General features: G+C 36.4%; 1 protein-coding gene across 7 annotated transcripts in view; it reads left to right on the plus strand.

Annotated features, from left to right (window-relative positions):
• Positions 1-18387, plus strand: part of PUM2 (pumilio RNA binding family member 2) — a 70878-nt gene that overhangs the window by 31734 nt on the left and 20757 nt on the right. For 5 of the 7 annotated variants that reach the window (XM_027690393.1, XM_027690388.1, XM_027690390.1 and 2 more), the window contains exons 6-12: positions 2378-2648; positions 2966-3059; positions 4922-5047; positions 6224-6363; positions 7966-8104; positions 14988-15131; positions 16161-16442. In XM_027690393.1, the coding sequence (XP_027546194.1) occupies positions 2378-2648; positions 2966-3059; positions 4922-5047; positions 6224-6363; positions 7966-8104; positions 14988-15131; positions 16161-16442 (1196 nt within the window). The remainder of the gene's footprint in view (positions 1-2377; positions 2649-2965; positions 3060-4921; positions 5048-6223; positions 6364-7965; positions 8105-14987; positions 15132-16160; positions 16443-18387) is intronic. The other 2 variants (XM_027690389.1, XM_027690391.1) reach the window with 1 other exon arrangement.

Consider the following 18387-nt stretch of genomic DNA (forward strand, 5'->3'; position numbering starts at 1 on the left):
TTTGGTATTTTTTTAAGGACTAACTTTTCTTTTTTGAGTTACTGTGATGCATTTGTAACTGTCATACAGAAGAATTAACAAGATAGAGAACTAGAGTGCTGCTCATAAATTTATCTTAATGGGGTGAACATGACCAAACAGTTGTGCTTTCATTAGTTCATTACTGAACAAGTATATTAAAATGCATGTTTGAATCCCATATGTAAGTATTTCCTACCCTTTAAAAAATGTATTTACCTGAGGCTAAGGAGGGATTCTTCAAGTCTGTTTTTCAAGACATATTATTGAAAATAATATAATACCAAGCATATTAGAGAACTCACATTAGCTCCTTTCGGATGCATGCTGCAATATGCACAATAAACAAAGCTACCTTCAATATTATGTGTAGAAAATGCAGAATAAATATTGTCCTGCTTTTCTTTACTAGTATCTATTTCAATTTTGAAATAGTTGTTTGCAAAGTACCTTCTGTATTATTTAAAGAGAGAAATTATTAAAAAATACACAAGTGCAAAAAAGCATCCAAAGCCAGTAAACCTCTCAAAAAAAAAAAAAAGGCCATCTAATTGAAGTGGGCCATATAAAGTGGTACTAGCCCTCCAAACAGAGGTTTATAATTGAAGTATTGACACAACTTTAACTATAGCAACAGAACAGCACCAATATAAGGAGCAACCTATATTAGGTAAACATAAGTATTAACAAAGAAACTTTGTCCTGTCCTCCTCCTTGTATTTTTATTGTACTTGCAGCGTTTTTAAACTAAAGTATGTACTGAAATAACTGCCTTTTTCCCTTTTGTTCTTCACTTTGTTGATGCTGTATTTCATTTGGGAAGAATAGGGAATATTAAATGGCTTCATACTCAAGTTTTGTACATGGAGCAAGACATGGTTGCTAGACAGGATAGTTAAATGATAGCCAGTATGGTATAGGCAATTGTCATGAGGTTGGTTGTTACGTTAAAAAAACTCTATTGTACCTTCTTTATCTTTGAAGTATTTTTCCTAAAGTAATAAATCGTACAGTGTTGCAATAAACTCACTAAAAGGCTGATTTCTAGCTGTGCAGACTTCAGTGTTGGTATCAGCAAATACATAAGTACTGGTAGTTTTCTTTGCATTAGTGTTGTGCTTCAGTGAGGAACAGATACTTCAACCTTTAGGAGCCTTGAAGAGGAAGGATGACAGGCAGTACTGAGGCTGTCTCTCTGTCCTAGAAATTAGCAGGACACCAAACTGTACTGCTGAAATAAACGTAGGTTCTTCCTGCAAGGTGCCATTCTGTATTGGAGCCCCATTGTCACAAATAAAGCAAACTTAACTACAGGTTGTACATTTCCTGAGAAACAATATATAATAATCAAGTTCTGCCAACACAATAATGTTGTTATGGGATCATAGATTCTCTCACACAACTCTTTCCTAGTAGTTAACTTAGATTTTTGCCAGTAGAAATCAATAGTCTAAACAATGTGGCCTGACACAGAAGGTGAGGTACCGCTCCAAATTAAGGTACCCTAAATCTGACCAAATACAGAGTTGGGAATCTCTTTAGGATATAAATCTGTTGACATCTTACTTCACCTGTTTGCCTATAGGCATTTTTAGGTGCACAGAAACTCTCCTGCAGTCAGTGGGTATGTGGGTAATATAGCCAGTGCAGATAAGAAAGCAATTCAGCTTTTATGTATAATTATATATATATATATGTATATAATGTTGTATATAATGTTCAGGGTTATATTAAGAACACTTTTTTTTCCCACCAGTCATCACTGTAGTTTAGTCTATTAAATGAGTGGTGTAGGAAATGAAATGTTTTAGTCAAATGCTAAATGAGGCAGCTTTTAGTTCATTTTACTTAAGTTAAAAATAATATCTGCTTTTCAGATGTGAAAAATATTTGCTATATTGTATGTTTGTCTTTTCCAGTTGAAATTTTACTGTGTTTTTCTCTCCTTTGGCATGAGATACACTTAGCCATTTCCTTTTATTTTTGTTTTAATGTCTCTTCAATACATTTTCTAATAATTCCTGTCACTCCCAAAATACAATAAAGAGCCATCCCAAAATTTTACAGATAACAATTTATTCCATTTGACTCAAAACAGCCTCAAAATTTAGTTTTTCTCATAGTGATTTGAAGATTGTATAAACTTTTTTAAAATACATAAAATTATGTTTTGAAATGAAATGTGTCCATTATCTTGAGCCATCAATGCATGCTGGTTGAAATAGTTAAAAACAGTCTGTCACTTCTCTTTGTAAGGTTTCTTGAATTCAGAGGTGCTTTTAGAATAGAAATGCTGTACTCTGTCCATGGACAGCATTATTTCAGACTGAAGAGTCTATCTCAAATTTCTTCTAAACAGTCGTACCCCTGGAAGTCGACAAGCCTCCCCAACAGAAGTAGCTGAACGCTTGGGCCCCAATCCCAGCACCACAGAAGGATTAGGTCCACTTCCCAATCCTGCAGCCCACAAGCCTCTGGTAGAAGAGTTTTCAAATCCAGAAAATCAGAATCTAGATGCCATGGAACAAGTTGGTCTTGATTCTCTGCAGTTTGACTATCCTGGCAATCAGGTACAAATGGACTCTTCAGGAGCTACTGTGGGACTTTTTGACTACAATTCTCAGCAGCAGGTCAGTAATGGACTTGAAAATGTGGTAAATTGATCCTTTGAGTTGTTCATTATCCTCTTTTGATAATCAGTCTTTTGAACATATAATGCATTTAATTTTCTTTTGTCTGTGAGTTAGTCAAAGGCAAATAACTGTATAATTAATCTAGAAGAATATTGGTGCGTAGTTTTCTGGTTTAATGCATAATTTTCTAGTTAGTTAAGTCTAACTTATTAGTATAGAAGCCTGGTTTGAAATTTTTTTTTTAAAGTAAATTCCAGTATATTATAACCCTGACTTCTGAAAACTGAAATGCATCTTTTTTTCTTTTCCAATAGCTTTTCCAGAGGACTAATGCTCTGACTGTTCAACAGTTGACAGCAGCCCAGCAGCAGCAATACGCCCTGGCTGCAGCTCAGCAGCCACACATAGGTGAGGTGTCCCTGGCAAAAGTGGGGGTGTTCCTTTGACAGAATCCTTTCGGTGTTACCCACAGTATTCTAATTCAAATAGGTACTGATCACTTGGCCCCTTTTAGCAGTTCTCATGAAAACTGCTCAGAATGGCTGCATAAAACTGTTCTGTCCTTAGAGGATGTTTTCTGTTGTTGTAAATTTTCCCCTACTTTGAACAGTTGTATACAAAGAAATAAAATTTATATTTGCTCGTGTAGCACAGTAGTTGAATTTTGATGCGAGTAAAAGTAAAAAAACATTACTGCTACAAGCAGTGATGGAAACACCAGCATTCTCTACTAAAAACCAAAAATATGCAATTCTAAGATTCTATTGCAGTTTAGTATTTTTAATAATCCAGTTAAAAACCATTGTATAAGTAGAATTTGAAAATCACATTGTTGTGTTGATCAAGTCATTATTCCGTGGCACCTTTTAAACAGACAGCTCTTTCTTCTTGCAAGCACCTTTGTGATGGAGTTATTCTTTAGCAGGCATTTCCTTTCTGTCCCTCTAATTCAGTGAGTTAGTTAAATGCATAAAGTCCTTAGTGTGCTGCAACTCAACAAGAAGGCTTTATTTTATTGACAACAGTTTTATTTTCTGCTGCAGGGAAGCTGTCAGTGTTTAGAGTGAGGAAGGTTGGAACACACATGGAAGCAATTCCTTGTTTAAGGAAGGGAGGTTCTCAGATTCTGACACTGTTGGGGCAGGCTTAAAGATTCCTGCCCTTCCTACTCTCCACCATTGGGCTGTTGAGGTGTATGCACAAATCTCCTTCCTCTGTGAGGGAAGAGGAGTTCTCAGGATCAGAAGGGCAGGCAGAAGTAGGAAGCAGTATCTGCAAGGGGATGTGTCCATGTTCCCCTATGATAGGGTGGCAGTTAAGTTTTCCCACTGGCTTGTTTAGCAGCATGGTGAGGTCTGTCCAGACAGGGATCAGCAGGCTGTAGCTGGGGTTGAAAAGTGTTACGTAGCTGAGTGATGCCATCTGAGAGCTGGAGACATGGCAGATTGAGATGGGAGTCCACAAGTCCCGTGTTTAATTGCAAAACTCTGGAGAAGCTCCTACTTTGTATGAAATGCTGACTGAGCAGTCAGGTAAATCTTACCCCTTTGAAATGTAGCTTCTTCTGATATGTATATTAATAGAAATCTATCAAGAAATATTTGGAAGGAGGAGCATAATTTGATGTGCAGTCCTTGCTGCAGCAGTTTCTGACTCAGTGTTGGATAAAGTATGTGAACCTGACTGACGGGAAACTCTGGGTAGCCGTGCTTTGTTTGACTGAGTTTCTTCTGTTGTTTCCTTCCATTACGATGCCTATGTGAAATTGAAATTCTTGGAAGTAAGATTATCATCTCATAACTGGCTGTTTAAAAGCCAGGTATCTGATTTAAACTATCTGGTTAGAATTTTTTCCTAATTGTCAGTGAGGAGAGATTTGTATCTCTTGCAAGTGGTTCATTTTATCTGACTGATTCACTTAAGACACTAGATGATTTGTCTGATTCGGATTCATTGCAAGACTAGTGTAACTTATAGATAGTTAAAGTTGGGCAAGATAAATTCCACTTCTATATGAGTGGGTAGATACATATGAGATAAATCTCCTTGGAGTCTGTAGATCCAACAAACAAAGCTGTTCGGCCTTGGGATTAATAAGAAAGGACTGATGAGAAGACATAGAAGTGTTGATTTCTGTAATGATGTACCTCTTCTTAAAAGCTAAAGTACAAGCAGTTCTGATTTTAGCAGATAGGCTTTGTTATTTGGTTTGAATATGATGATGCTTGCCAAGTGTGTTAGCTGTAATGAAACTCTGTTTATTACTGTAGCAGGCGTATTCTCCGCAGGCTTGGCCCCGGCTGCTTTTGTGCCAAACCCATACATTATCAGCGCTGCTCCTCCAGGTACTGACCCGTACACTGCAGCTGGATTAGCTGCAGCAGCTACCCTAGCAGGTAACTGAACACTTTCTAGTGTCTACCTTCATAATTTTCCCAGAATGAAAAGAGAAAAAACTGAAATCCATCCTGTTTATTTTCTGCAAATGTATTTCTAGGAAGGAGAAACTTGTAGGAAATTCATATTGTCATTTTGAAAATTTTTACTAAGAGGTAATATGTTTCTGTTTCTGTTATATATGGATTCTGAGTTTCTCTTTCCACTGGACTTTTATATGCAACAATTAGGGGTTTTTTTCTGTTCTGAAAATGTTTATCCTTAATGAGGATATCATCTGACGTTATAGTATGTATTATTTTCAAAAGGTGAGACAGCCTTTCCTCGTATGTTTTCACTTGGTGAAATAATTTTCTAATTTCAGGTTTTTTTATTCCCAGTGGGCATGAGAATAAAGATGGTGTCCAGCATGCTATAAGGCCCAAACAACAGATAAACTCCAAGCCCAGGAAAATCTCTTAGAAAGTGAATAGATTTCGCTGTGAAACAACACGGCTGAATATTCAGGTCCCAGCTAGTGCTCAGACTCAAGCATAACATTTTTTTAAAAAAGCCCTGTATTTCCAGTTGGTGGTTTCACAGGAAAGACAGTAGATAAAACTAAAATACACGTATACATAATGCATTATCTGTACAATGCTGTGAATATAGAGAGATTATTCTTCTACGGGTTCTGTATCAATAGACTGGAAGAGTTAAGTGTGCCCACTCTGAAGAGCATCATGTAGTATGCAGGGAAGGCAAAGGCAATAGTTATGTTTTTAAGCAAAAGCATCATACAGAAAGGACAAATCACAGGTGATCAAAGTCTCAGCATAACACTATCAGGAGGATGAATTTTGTTCATTCTGTGATGGTCTGAAATGATCCTTTTTTCCAACCATGAAAACTTGATTTTGAATGTTCTTTGATATACAAACTGAATGCTTTTAAGTTTTTTCTTCGTCATCTGAGTCTCAGAAGGGTGTTTATTCTTTCATAGAGAAGATACGGTTGGGTGTGAATTTTTTAAATTAACCTGTTTGTATTCATGTATCCTTTCAGTTAATATGGGAATTCATTCTTCTCCATACTGATTTCTCTTTCGACATTTAGAAGGTGGATCAATGAGGGATGCTACAAACAGTATTTTAACTGACTGCAATAGATGGAATAATCATGCTTTCTGGTTTTAGGTCCTGCTGTGGTTCCGCCTCAGTATTATGGTGTTCCATGGGGGGTGTATCCAGCCAATTTATTCCAGCAGCAAGCTGCAGCAGCAAACACCACAGCAAATCAGCAAGCGGCTTCCCAGGCACAACAGGGACAGCAACCGGTATGTTCTTTGTGAAGAGTAGATGTGCAGTTTTCTTATGTTACCGATTGTCATTGTCTTACAGCATCCTAAATATTTAGGTTACTTTACAGTCCCAGTTTTTAAAACAATAAGCATTAAAAATAGTTCCTTTAATTCAGGTAGCTGTGTGGTTATGTGTATGTCTGTACACAGGAAGGTAATGCTTCCTGTGTGGTAGATTATTGTAAAGTTAAAAACTGATCTAGAAAACTAACATAAGGGGATGAAAAGATGCGTTCTGTTAATTTTAGGAGGATATTGTTTCTTTTGAGCTTGGGAAAAAATTGATCTGTGGGGTTTTTTTTTTAATAAATTAGCTGGAAACTTGAACGCTACACATTTTTTTCTGTCTCTTTGAAAAGTAGGGAATCAGTTGTTATCAGGAGTTTTGATGTTCCATGGGGAGGAAGGATTGCCCATATTTTTCTATATGTACCGTGTTATTTTTGCCTTGGTAAATCAAGAGTGAGCAATTATTATAAGCACTTCTTGAAATTTCCATTCCTTTAAGTAATTTTAAGAAAATGCTAATTTTCTATTGTTACTCTGGGTGCATTTTTAAAACTAGTATATGATCTTTCAGTGTAAACAAATAACCTTTTTTTCACAAAGGAAAACCACAAATTTTCTAATCTTATGCTTGAATGAATGTAAATATTTTAAATTTTTTACCAGCAGTATGGTTAATTTCAATGCCATTCCTAGAAATTTAATATAAGCAGTGGCTCTGAGATACCATGGAATTACAGAGTGATTTCATTACTGTTTTTATATTTAGGTGGATCTTTCTTCCTACTGTTCATTTTTGTCAGTGACTTGCATTGATAACTAAATGTATATCATCTCTCCAATGTCTTTTTTTCTCTATAAAATTAATATCAAATTTATTCAAATCACATATAAGATACTTTGTGGGGATATATTGTGAATTGTATTTCTCCCTTATTTTGGACCTGAAAAAGATGATTTTAACCAAGAGGAACAGAGTGGTTGCAAGAATTTAGATTGCTTTTCAATCAGATTCCCGGAGATACGCTGTCAGAACATAATAAAATATGCCTGTGCTACATGGTGATGGAGTGTTATGTGAATTTTTAAAACTTAGTGGGTGCATTATTTACAGGACTGTTGGCAGTGGAGTGTTAATTATTTAGACAAGTTACTACAAGCGCTGAAATATTCAGATTTACATCATTCAATTGCCTGGAAATAATGTAAACAAATGTGTTTATCAAAAAGGGTCAGGTGTTCAGTTAATAAATAATGTAAGTCATAAATGTATCACTCTTACAGATTTTCTTCCTTACTTTATACTCATTACCATTGATGGAACATACATGAGTCCTGCTGTCCAGAGCAGGGATGATATTTTATGGTCATATTTGTCAGCAAAATAATATATACCTTTTATTCTTTATATGTATATATCCTTGAAAACAAGATGGAGTATTCCCAAAATTAAATTCAGAGCTAGAGGCATTAAATACACAAAGCAACTGTTCTAGACCTTTTTTAACATATAATGGACTTGCTTCCTTACCTTTTAAGGACCTTCCTTACCTTTTAATTGGCCTTTTCCAGGTTCTGCGTGCTGGAGCAACTCAGCGCCCACTTACCCCCAACCAGGGTCAGCAAGGGCAGCAGGCAGAGTCACTTGCAGCAGCTGCAGCAGCAAATCCAGCTTTGGCTTTTGGTCAAGGTCTTGCTACAGGCATGCCAGGTATGTATGTTATCAGTGGATTAAGAGACTCACTGAAAGTTACAATATTGGAGTTATTAGGTAACAGATCAACAAAGTCCTGTTATGTTTATGATAAGCTGCTTAGAATTGAGTTTTGTAGCTTTATGTTTTTCAGTTAGTTTAAAATATTGGCACAGTATTCTTAGAGCACAAGAAACTCCTCTAGCATTTTTTATTTGGAGCATTTTCTCTGTATTTGCTGTTAAAAATATATGAACAAGGAGTATTAGAGATTTTTGCAAGATAATGTCATATAAAATGAACAATAGCATGCTGTCTTCAAAAGTTGTGTGTTCTTTGGTTCCTTTGCAACAGGATGTATTAATTTTTTTCTATTATAACTTCTTATTTGTGACACAACAGTAATAATGTCTAAAATTCAGAATCCAAAATAAGGAAATTTAAAACAAAAGTACTGCTTAATCATCTCTGAAGATCACAACATGCTTGAAGTGGATGCCCTCCCAAGCTTGGAGCTTCAGATCCTTTTAGTGTGCATGGCTTCTTACTTATCAAGGAGTGGTTCATGTGTCAGGGAATAGTTAGCTTGAAGTTCAGCATCGCTTCTAAGTGTTTGGAAGTTACCCAAGCAAGAACAATTTCAGTATACCTGGCCATTCTCTTCAATATGAAAGTTAAGATTTTTACATGCTTAAGTTACATAAGATGGATGGTAGCTGCATTCCTTTCACCTCTACAAGTCAGCACCACTGTGAAATGCCACATGGCCTAGAGAAGTGAGAGTTGTTTGCTGCATGCTCTGAGGCTGCATTGTGCACTTTGTCTCATGTGATCAAATTTTAGACCTCTATCTGCAGAACTGACTGGCTGTTGTGTTTTTCTTGCCTGTTTTATTTTGTAACTGCCATTTCTATTTCTTCTCATGCAGCAGCATCTTCAGCTTTTAGCATCTTTCTCCTAAAATGAGGAATCAACAAAGTGCTGTCCCAGCACCTGCCAGATGATATCTCTGCACCTCACCAAGGTGTGCTAACAGTGAGGCATGTCAGAGATGTTATAAGCATCTTTGCACAAGCCTCAAAGGCTTAGCTATACCTTCTTTATTTTTTTGAGAGGGAGTGTTGTGTGGTTTTTTATAGTTACTTATAAGTTCTTACTTTGGGCTTGGAGCATCTGTCTTAATTCAAGAGTAGCTCTTAAAACCCATAAAAAGGTCCCCCCTCTAAACAGATGATTCAAAGTTATTACTTTGTGGTCAAATACATAAACTGTAGTGCAAGAGCCTGTCCTGTTAGGAAGGTACATGTAGACTTTTTTTGCTCCTCTGCAAGCCCCAAGAGGTTTTCTGTGAAGGCAGGAACCTTTTTATCTAGTTTCCATTGTAAGCTGCTGCTTTATCCCATCTGTTGCTACATGCCTGGATGGCCAGAGAAGAATTCTTGTGGATATATTTCAGACTGTTCTATAATAAGAACTGTGTGCAACTGAGTTCAGCCCTACTCACCACACTCTTACAGAGAATAGAGCTCAAAGTGTAAACAAAGACATTTATTTTATCAATCATCATAAAATAGGTTTGTAGTGAGTCATAGGGTGTGCTGGTGATTTCTCTTTTTAGGTGAAGCAGAAGGATATAGGATGATGAAATGAATACAAGCCATTTTATGTGGGAATCCTCATACTAGTTTAGATGTCTGTATTCGAGTGAGATACTTGGGCTCCATTTATAGCTAGCAAAGAGAAGTAGGAACTTTCAATCTTGATTTGTCTCCCTCTGTTTTAGTTACCTGATTTAGAGTTGAGTTTTGCTCCAGAGATGCCTTTTTCTATTCCTGTACTATAAAATTGAGTCAAGATGGCTAAATAACATCAACATACCAAAATGTGGTTCAGCGAATCCCAGGTAGCAATCACTGAGCAACACATATAATGTAATAAACAAGAGGAAAATGTGTGGAATTCTTATATTAATAGACTGAGATGTTTTACAAGAAAGTAAAGGTCCAGACTGAGTTTCAAGCTTTTAAATATTCTTTACAGAGAGAATATTTGTACTTTGTCTTCACTGTGAGCTAATAAGGGAGAGTGTATTGTTGAGCTTGTCCATGCTGTTGTTCTTAAATTGTTTGAGCTGCTTTCTCCTTGCTGTAGCCTTCATGTTGGATGAAATTATTGTTATCCCAACTATGCAATTGTTTTATTTTCAATTTTGATATATCAAGTATTTCTTTATTAATTATTTAGGAGCTGTATTTCTGTATTGCTTAAGGCACAGATCTCATTCTACATGCAGAGTGCAAGTATCTGAAATTCAGGTTACTTTTCACATAATATTGTTAATAAGTCTCTTTTCAGAAAATCATAGAATCATAGAATGGTTTGGGTTGGAAGGGACCTTACAGATCATCTCGTTCCAATCCCTTGTGGACAGAGAACCTTCCACTAGACCAGGTTACCCAGAGCCCCATCCAACCTGGTCTTGAACCACACCACAGAGGGGTTGTTCACAGCTTTTCTGGGCAGCTTGTTCCAGTGCCTCACAGTAAAGAATTTGTTCCTAATATCCAATGTGAACCCATGCTCTTTCAGTTTAAAGCCATTCCCACTTCATGCCCTTGTAAAAAGTCCCTCTCCAGCCCTCCGGTAGTCCCCTTTGGGTACTGGAAGGTTGATATAAGGTAAAACTTCACATTCTTGTTTAAAATCATTAATTGTGAAATACATTTTACATTAGAATTGTGCAATTACATTTTAAATTCTTCCAGTCCTAATTTAGCAGGTCTTTCAGTAACAAGGATTCTCAAAAAACAGAGTGTTTCTGATTGAATAAATGTGTGAGACAGAGGGCATTCCCAGTTTCATAGTATGGTCAGTATACATTCTTTTTACAAATAAAACCAGTCCTCATCACAGAAAACATCTGGATTCAGCTTAATTGTCCAGATTCAGGAATCTGCTTGTGACCTCAGTTGTCTAAGGAGCCATTGTGCTCAGTGGAGATCTCCCTTGTGCAGTTGCTGTTCAGAGGCTGCAGAGCTGCTCAGCTTACCTTAAAATAGATGTCGAGCAGCAGGTCTGCTGAATCCCTCCAGAGGCTCCATTGACTGCACTGACTGTGTCAGATACAACTTTATGTAATTCACACAGTGAAGCTGTGATGCTGAATCTGGCTTGCAGGTGGGCATATAAAGTGAGTTGTCTGCAAAAAACCCTATGTATAAAACATTAAAATCAACAATTTCTATCTGTTGGCATTGCATTTTTTTTTAATTACCTAGAAGCATTTGAAGTGTGACATTGCAGTTGGTTGTACGTTCTGTGCCTCCAGGTAATAAGAAGTAGAAATCAAATTTCATTATAAATTTCATATACAGACAGTTTCAGTATGGGCAAAGTTACAATGGTTATAGGAAGTATAAATCGTTTACTGGTAGGATAGTAAGTTTGAATTTGATTTGTGAGAGGACCCATGCAGAGATAAGGCTGTCCATATCTTCATCAGAACAAGCAAAAAGTTATAGGGGTTCAGGTTTTGGGGAGGGAGGGAGTCAGGATGGCATTGTTAAAAAGGGCAGATAATTGAGTTGGCAGTAAGAAATGTCACGTCTGTTAAATTGTGTAGAGAGAAGTGACAAACTGACATGAATTTGGATGTCATCATCACTGAGAGAAGTTGCATTACTGGATGGGTAAGAGCAACACTAAGGATGGGCAGCACAAACCAAGAGAACAGATGTCCTGCCTCTCGTTCTCTTGTTCTTTAAGTACATTCAAGGTTTGTGTGATAATCCAGAAAGTTTCTCAGAGTCTGTGGTTTTTGGAGACATTTAGAAATCATTTCAGCAAAACGCCATATTGATAAACCAGATTGTTTACTTTTATATTCCCTGCTGATCCGGAGACAGTAAATGTAGATAGAGCAATTGAACTCTAAAATAAAAGGTGTGATTAGGAAACAGAGTATGTTTTAGTTTTCTGATTGTAGTGGAAGACCACAATAAGCTTCAATGTGAAGGCACTGAAGTAAGCTTTGATGATTGTTAAATTGGAGGGGAAATTGCACAGGCACGGGGAGAGATAATGATGTGATGGAGAGGTAATAAAAACTGAAACAGGAAGAGAGAAGGAATTAGAGGAGAAGATCTGCCAAGTCACCACCTTATATTTGATAAGAGAGAAGGTTGGGGAAGTTTTTAGCTTTGTGCTCACCTTTGTGGGATGAGGCACAAAGTTTGTGGAAGAGTGTGAAGAAAGGGAAGGTTTAAGTTTTGCTATGAGAGCTAAACTTATTAGATCAGATTACTTAATCTGATCTGAGATGGTGTCTCTGAAATTATATTTTTGATGTCAAAGCAAATAATTTTATACCTTTTAGGCTGTAGGTGCACTTAGCAAAGTTTTAGCAATTTCACAAATAGTCCTACATTGCTTTGTTTTGGTAGATTTAAGTAGAAAGCTGAGGCCTCTTATTTCAGGTCAGAATGTATTCATTTCTGAGATTGGGAACACAGATGCACCCATCAGTTTTCATGCATAGCTTGAACCTTCTGTATAGACAGTATCTTGATGCTATTGAACTAGCCTGTTATTACTAATTTTAAGTGCCCTGTCTGTGGGTGGATCACAGGTTAAGATAGTGACAGGGAAGTGTCAAGAGAAATTGGGCATCTCATAATGTAAAGAGCAAGTCCAAGTTGCTTCCATTTTTTAATTTAGCAGTCATACAGGTCAATTATTTTAGAAATTCTAATATTAGTGTATTAAACTGCATTAGTATTAATCTCAGTAAATTTAATTTATGTAAAATTGTAAGTTATCCCCTCCCCAAGTATTTTGCATTGGAAAATAGGCTTGTTTACATCATGGGCCTGAAGTCATATATAATGCTGTATATTAGTTTCAGATGAGCACAAGGGTGTAAACATATGATCAGTGCTTTTTTGTACAGTTACAGCATTATCCATGGGTTTGTACATTTGTGGACAGAGTAAATACTGGTAGGTATTGGCCAATTCTGAGCTCTGAAGAAGTGGAAGTAGAAATTATGTAGGTACTAGTAATTACACATTGTTAATGTATGCAGGTGCACATTATTATGAAAAGCTTTCCTACTGTGTCACTAATCTTCTAATATTTTATGATGTGTTCTCTACAGAACTACAGTAGAACAGACAGCAGTCACTCACCTTTCCTACCTTGGGAATGTTGCAGCCTTTGTTAGTGGTGAAGGTTGAGCAGCATAGCACATTTTTGTAGGTGGAAGAGTCAGTGGCAGCTATAGCAAAGGTTTCATAATGAATTCAATTGTAAAAATCTGTTGTGGTTGTTTTTAACTAGCCAAACTTTCAGACAAATGCTGTGGAGGACAACCGTCTTCCTTTGCTGTTGGTGGGAAAGAGAAGGTAGATGGAATGCAAATCAGATAGTGAGCAGTGAGAGCAAACAGGTTTGTAACAGTATAGTAACGACAATTTTTCATAACCAGTATAGTGCATTCACCTCGAGAACCGTGAGTTGAACCTAAAGATCTGGATTTTCATTGCTCCTCTCTTGTTCAGTTACTCTGAGTCACCTTTATATCTTTACATTTTCTTAGTATGAGAGAATTTGGACCAGTGTCTCCAGCTTCCTTGTAGAGCACCAGGCCAGTAGGCAGATGATGTTTCCATCTCTTTTTTTGGAGCAAGATGTCCAGGCAGAAGAGATTACAGAGGTGTTTTAGAAACTGAGGAGGAGAAAATATGACTTGGAAAGCTGGTAATTGTGGTACTTCCCTGAAATTGGAGGCCCAGGTCTTTATGTTCCAGTCCATTTGCATTTCAGAGAGAACTCTGCTAGACCTAGTTCTGAAGATACATGGCAACTGACATGAACAACTTAGAATAGTATGCAAAATCTTTGTTCTTACATGCACAAAAATAAATGTGTGATTTTTGCAATCTTGGCTTTTTTCTTATTAGCATTGGTATTTATTTGAACATGAGAGGAATACTGAAATTCTGTTGGGTTTTGTTTTATTGCTTTATATAAGAATAGCCAACAATTGGACATCATTATATTTTAATTGACAGCACCCTTTCTCAGGTTATCCTAGCTCATCTTCAGTTTTTTAAGAATTCTTATTCCAATTCATCTACTTCACTATAAAGTGCCAAGAGCTTTAAAATTAATTCTTTTGTTCTTGTCCTAAATAAAGTTTTTCTGTTTTGCTTTTTTTGTCTCTTTTGCTGTCCTTCATTCATATATCGTATCTGTTTGCTTTCCTACTGCTTGCTTTATTCCTTTTTCAACTCCTCCTTTTATCCCCCAATTCCCTCTCTTAACTGTCAGCTGAATGAAGTGTTATACTTGGATTACAGTCTTTTATTCCCATTAAACTGACTGGTACAAGGTAGTCCTGCACATACAGCATTCCTTTCCTAATGTGCTTTTGCAGATGGACTTCTAAGTGTGGCTGGTTAATGTATGGAATTGCCAAACTTGCATTTAGTTCAGCCCTTTAACTGTACAGACTTCAGTAGCTTTTCCATGTGCAAAGAAGTACAAGAGAAAGTTGATTCGATAATGATCCAGATATGCTCAGTTGTGTTGTGCCTGTACCTTCTCACTATACTGTTAGAACTTAACCTTGACAGTAAATTCAACTTCAGATAACTAAATTTAGCTGTTATTCTAGTTGTAAAATATTAAATGGAGCATTTCTAAGTTCGACTTTGTCACAGTGTTTTACAGCGTTCAACTGTTTTTTCGTTTTAATGTCCAGTTGCCTTTCAAGGGCAATGTGGAAGAAAAAATCTGCTTTCGTCCTTGTAGTTTGTGGTTAGAATATTTCCAGGAGAGAAGAAATGCTGCTTGTATGAGACTGTCTGTACTACTAATCCTTGTCTTCTGTGTTGTGTAGGCTATCAAGTACTGGCTCCCACTGCCTATTACGATCAGACTGGTGCCTTAGTAGTAGGCCCTGGAGCGAGAACTGGCCTTGGTGCACCAGTCAGATTGGTGGCCTCAACTCCTGTTCTAATCAGTTCTGCAGCAGCACAGGCAGGTAAGTGTTTGATCCTGCATGGAGATTTCTTACACTTCTGTACTGAGTCTTAACAGTAATGTTGATTAGTATTTGATATTATTGATGTTTTTTATGCATCTGTGAAGTTTCCTGGTTGTGAAGTATATACCGTGCATGCTTCCTTTCTTACTTTGTCTCCTCCTTTTCTCTGAGACTGCTGTTTCTCAGATGTGGTTTTCCATTTTTAATTCGAATTTAGAGTCCTCTCCCCATACATATACAGGCATGTTTCTGCAAATGTTGTTACTTGTCGGATAGGAACATTTTCTCCTTCCGCTCCCCATGCATATAACATGCACTTCTCATCAGTCCTCTGAATGGTGTCCTCTAGGAAGCATCATTTCATTGCTTCGGCCTGGCAGAAGATGGACTGCTCTGGAGCCTTGCTATGCTTTTCTTCTGAAAGTATTTTGTCCTGAAAAGTGTGACAAGGAAAATAAGTATAGAACGGACAGCAGAAGAGGAGAGTTAGTTATATCAAAAGTCTCTAGTTTTCATCTTTTTTTTTAATCAGTTCCAAGATCTAATACTACTTTACTGAACCATTTATTGCATTTGTTAAATTAAAATCCAAAATATTAACCCCAGATTAATTAACTTAATCTGTTCAGAAAATTAGATTTTAAGTTAATCTATAAACTTTCTCTACGCAGAACTCACTTCTGACATTAGTAGCTGGAGATGTCTTTGAATGACTCTTAGCTGCAACTCTGCTATTGCACCTTTGGATATAAAAAGTTCAGTAAACAGTAATGTGTTTACACTGAAAATTCCCTCATTTACATTAAAAGTTCTACAGCTTTGATTAGCCTACAACATATGCTGTCTTCATTTTTTTCCTTGGGTAATTAAGATTGTGTAATACTACAAGGTCTCTTTTAATCCTTTAATATGTGAATTTCTGCTTGTTTAAGAGAGCTTCAAAAAATACAGTTTAGCTCTGAATAGTCCATTTTCAGTCAGAAATGTTTGAGAGAGTAATTATGATTGAAAACGTGTGTTTTACAGCTGCAGCTGCTTCAGCTGGAGGAACAGCAAACAATCTCGCGGGAGCCACGAACGGTCTATTTCGGCCACTTGGTGCCCAGCCACAACAACAGCAACAGCAAACAAATAGTAGCCTACAATCCAATTCATTTTATGGCAGTAACTCTTTGACCAGTAACTCCCAGAGCAGTTCCCTTTTTTCACATGGTCCTGGCCAACCAGGAAGCACATCTCTTGGCTTTGGAAGTAGCAGCTCTTTAGGAGCAGCTATCGGCTCTGCACTTGGTGGATTTGGCTCATCAGGTAGGTTGTAAATATAGTGAGGACATTCTGTGAGAGTTTTGTGTTAAGCAGAAAAAAAATGTATCTGTGCCAGGCATACACGTAGATGTCTACAAAGAATGCAGAAATAGATTATTCAAGTTTAAAACAAATTATAGGGGAGTAAAAAGGGGTTTTTAAGTTCACTCGGGCTCTGTATACAAGATGCATTTTTGAACAATATCTTGTAGTCATAGATCTCTCCAAAATACTTCTCCATACTGATTGCTTTACTCTGGCCCAGAAGTTTTTTACTGTTTTTTAGTAAGCCTGCTTTTATTTTCAAGGAGGTCTTTATTCTGTGCTTAAAATAACAATTGATGATATTTGCGATATGCATTCTTTTGTTGTAATTTTCATGTCAGGAAAATTCCTAATTTTTTTCAAACAAATTAAATAGTATATAACTTTCTAAATTTGATCTAATATTGAAATGTTTGCTTTATAGGATTTATAAAATAAAAATGCTTAATACACAAGAATAATCCTTGTTAACTCTAGTAAATTTAATCTTAGATCCAGTTAAGCCTAAATAGTTCTGTACACATCTGGAGCCTTAAATTATTTCAAGATGCTCTTAAATATTATCAACCCATTTATATTAAAATAATTGGTTTTGTCATGTTTCTGCTGTGTAGCAGAAATTTCGTATTCTTACAGTTTTTAAACATACGAGGTAGGTTTTCTTACGTTCCAGATTCAGTATTAGTGAGGCAAGAGAAATACCATTTTTTTAAAGACTATTTCCTTTGTCTATTGATCTCTAGGTTTACAGCACTGAATTGCCTCTTATTAATATTATTATTATTTTAATGAAATCAGTGGAGCATGTTTATAATCTTATGTATCTTGCAGATGGGTAGAAATTGGGGGAAAAGTATGTACTCTAACAGTATTTTTTTTCAAAATTAAATGCCCTAAGGAAAGTAATTTTTTTTAAAAAATCAAATATTGAAAGAAATGTTAAAAGTGAAGAAAAAAAGAAGGAAAAACATGCCCTTCAGTGTTAAGACATGATACTTGTTATTTGGTAACTAAGTGTGACTAATGACATCAAATATACTGCAAGCCAACACAGTTTTTCTCGGTGTTGTTTTTCATAAAATAATTGGAAAAATTATTTACTTTAACAAAACTAATGCTGGGAAATCCAGAATCAGGTTTTTACACTGATCCTCTCTAATATTTCATTTTAAAAAGGAGACTCAAAACATTCCATTTTAAATTGAGAAAAAAAAGACAAATTTTGAGGCTACTCAGTTGTGTAGAGTTTCTTAGTTTTCCTTAATGCCACAGCAGGTAAATTTTATTTACAAAGTAATTGTGCTATCCAAGTGCTATATTCTCTAATATAACTTGTCCTGAGCTAGTTGCAAGATTTCAGTGAATCCTTAGCAGCTGTGTTTCACTCTAGGTACAGTTTCATTACATTGGTAGATAGTGTTGATAAGTATATCTGCATTTTAATGCAGTGCATCCATTTAAGCCTCTAGATAAAATAGATTTAAGTCATAAAAGTTTTTATCCAGCTTTATCATAAGGACCTCCATAGAACACAAATTTTAGTTGTACATCTACTTAAGAACAATCAGCATAGTTCTTTCTGGCGCAGGAGAGGAAACCTTTTTCTTGTAGCAAAGGTCAGTTCCAGAGCTTTGTCCAAAGCCCTGAGCATGGAGAGCACATGCTGAAATCTTGCAGTATCTGAGGTGATTTAATTAACATGGCAGTATCCACAGGGAAGCAGGAACCCTGTGCTTTTGCAGTTTAAGAAGTGCTGATGAAAGGTGCTATCTAAACCTGAAATATTTTTAGTGGTATTATTAGAATAAAAGTATATTGAAAGTGCCCTTCTGCCAAGTATAAATTGTGCTTGCCTTAATAGCCACTTAAAAAATGCTTCCTGATTGATTATTTTTTAGAGAAC

The sequence above is a fragment of the Neopelma chrysocephalum genome, unplaced genomic scaffold (assembly GCF_003984885.1).
Source record: "Neopelma chrysocephalum unplaced genomic scaffold, ASM398488v2 Primary Assembly neopelma1_80b, whole genome shotgun sequence".
NCBI lineage: Eukaryota > Metazoa > Chordata > Aves > Passeriformes > Pipridae > Neopelma > Neopelma chrysocephalum.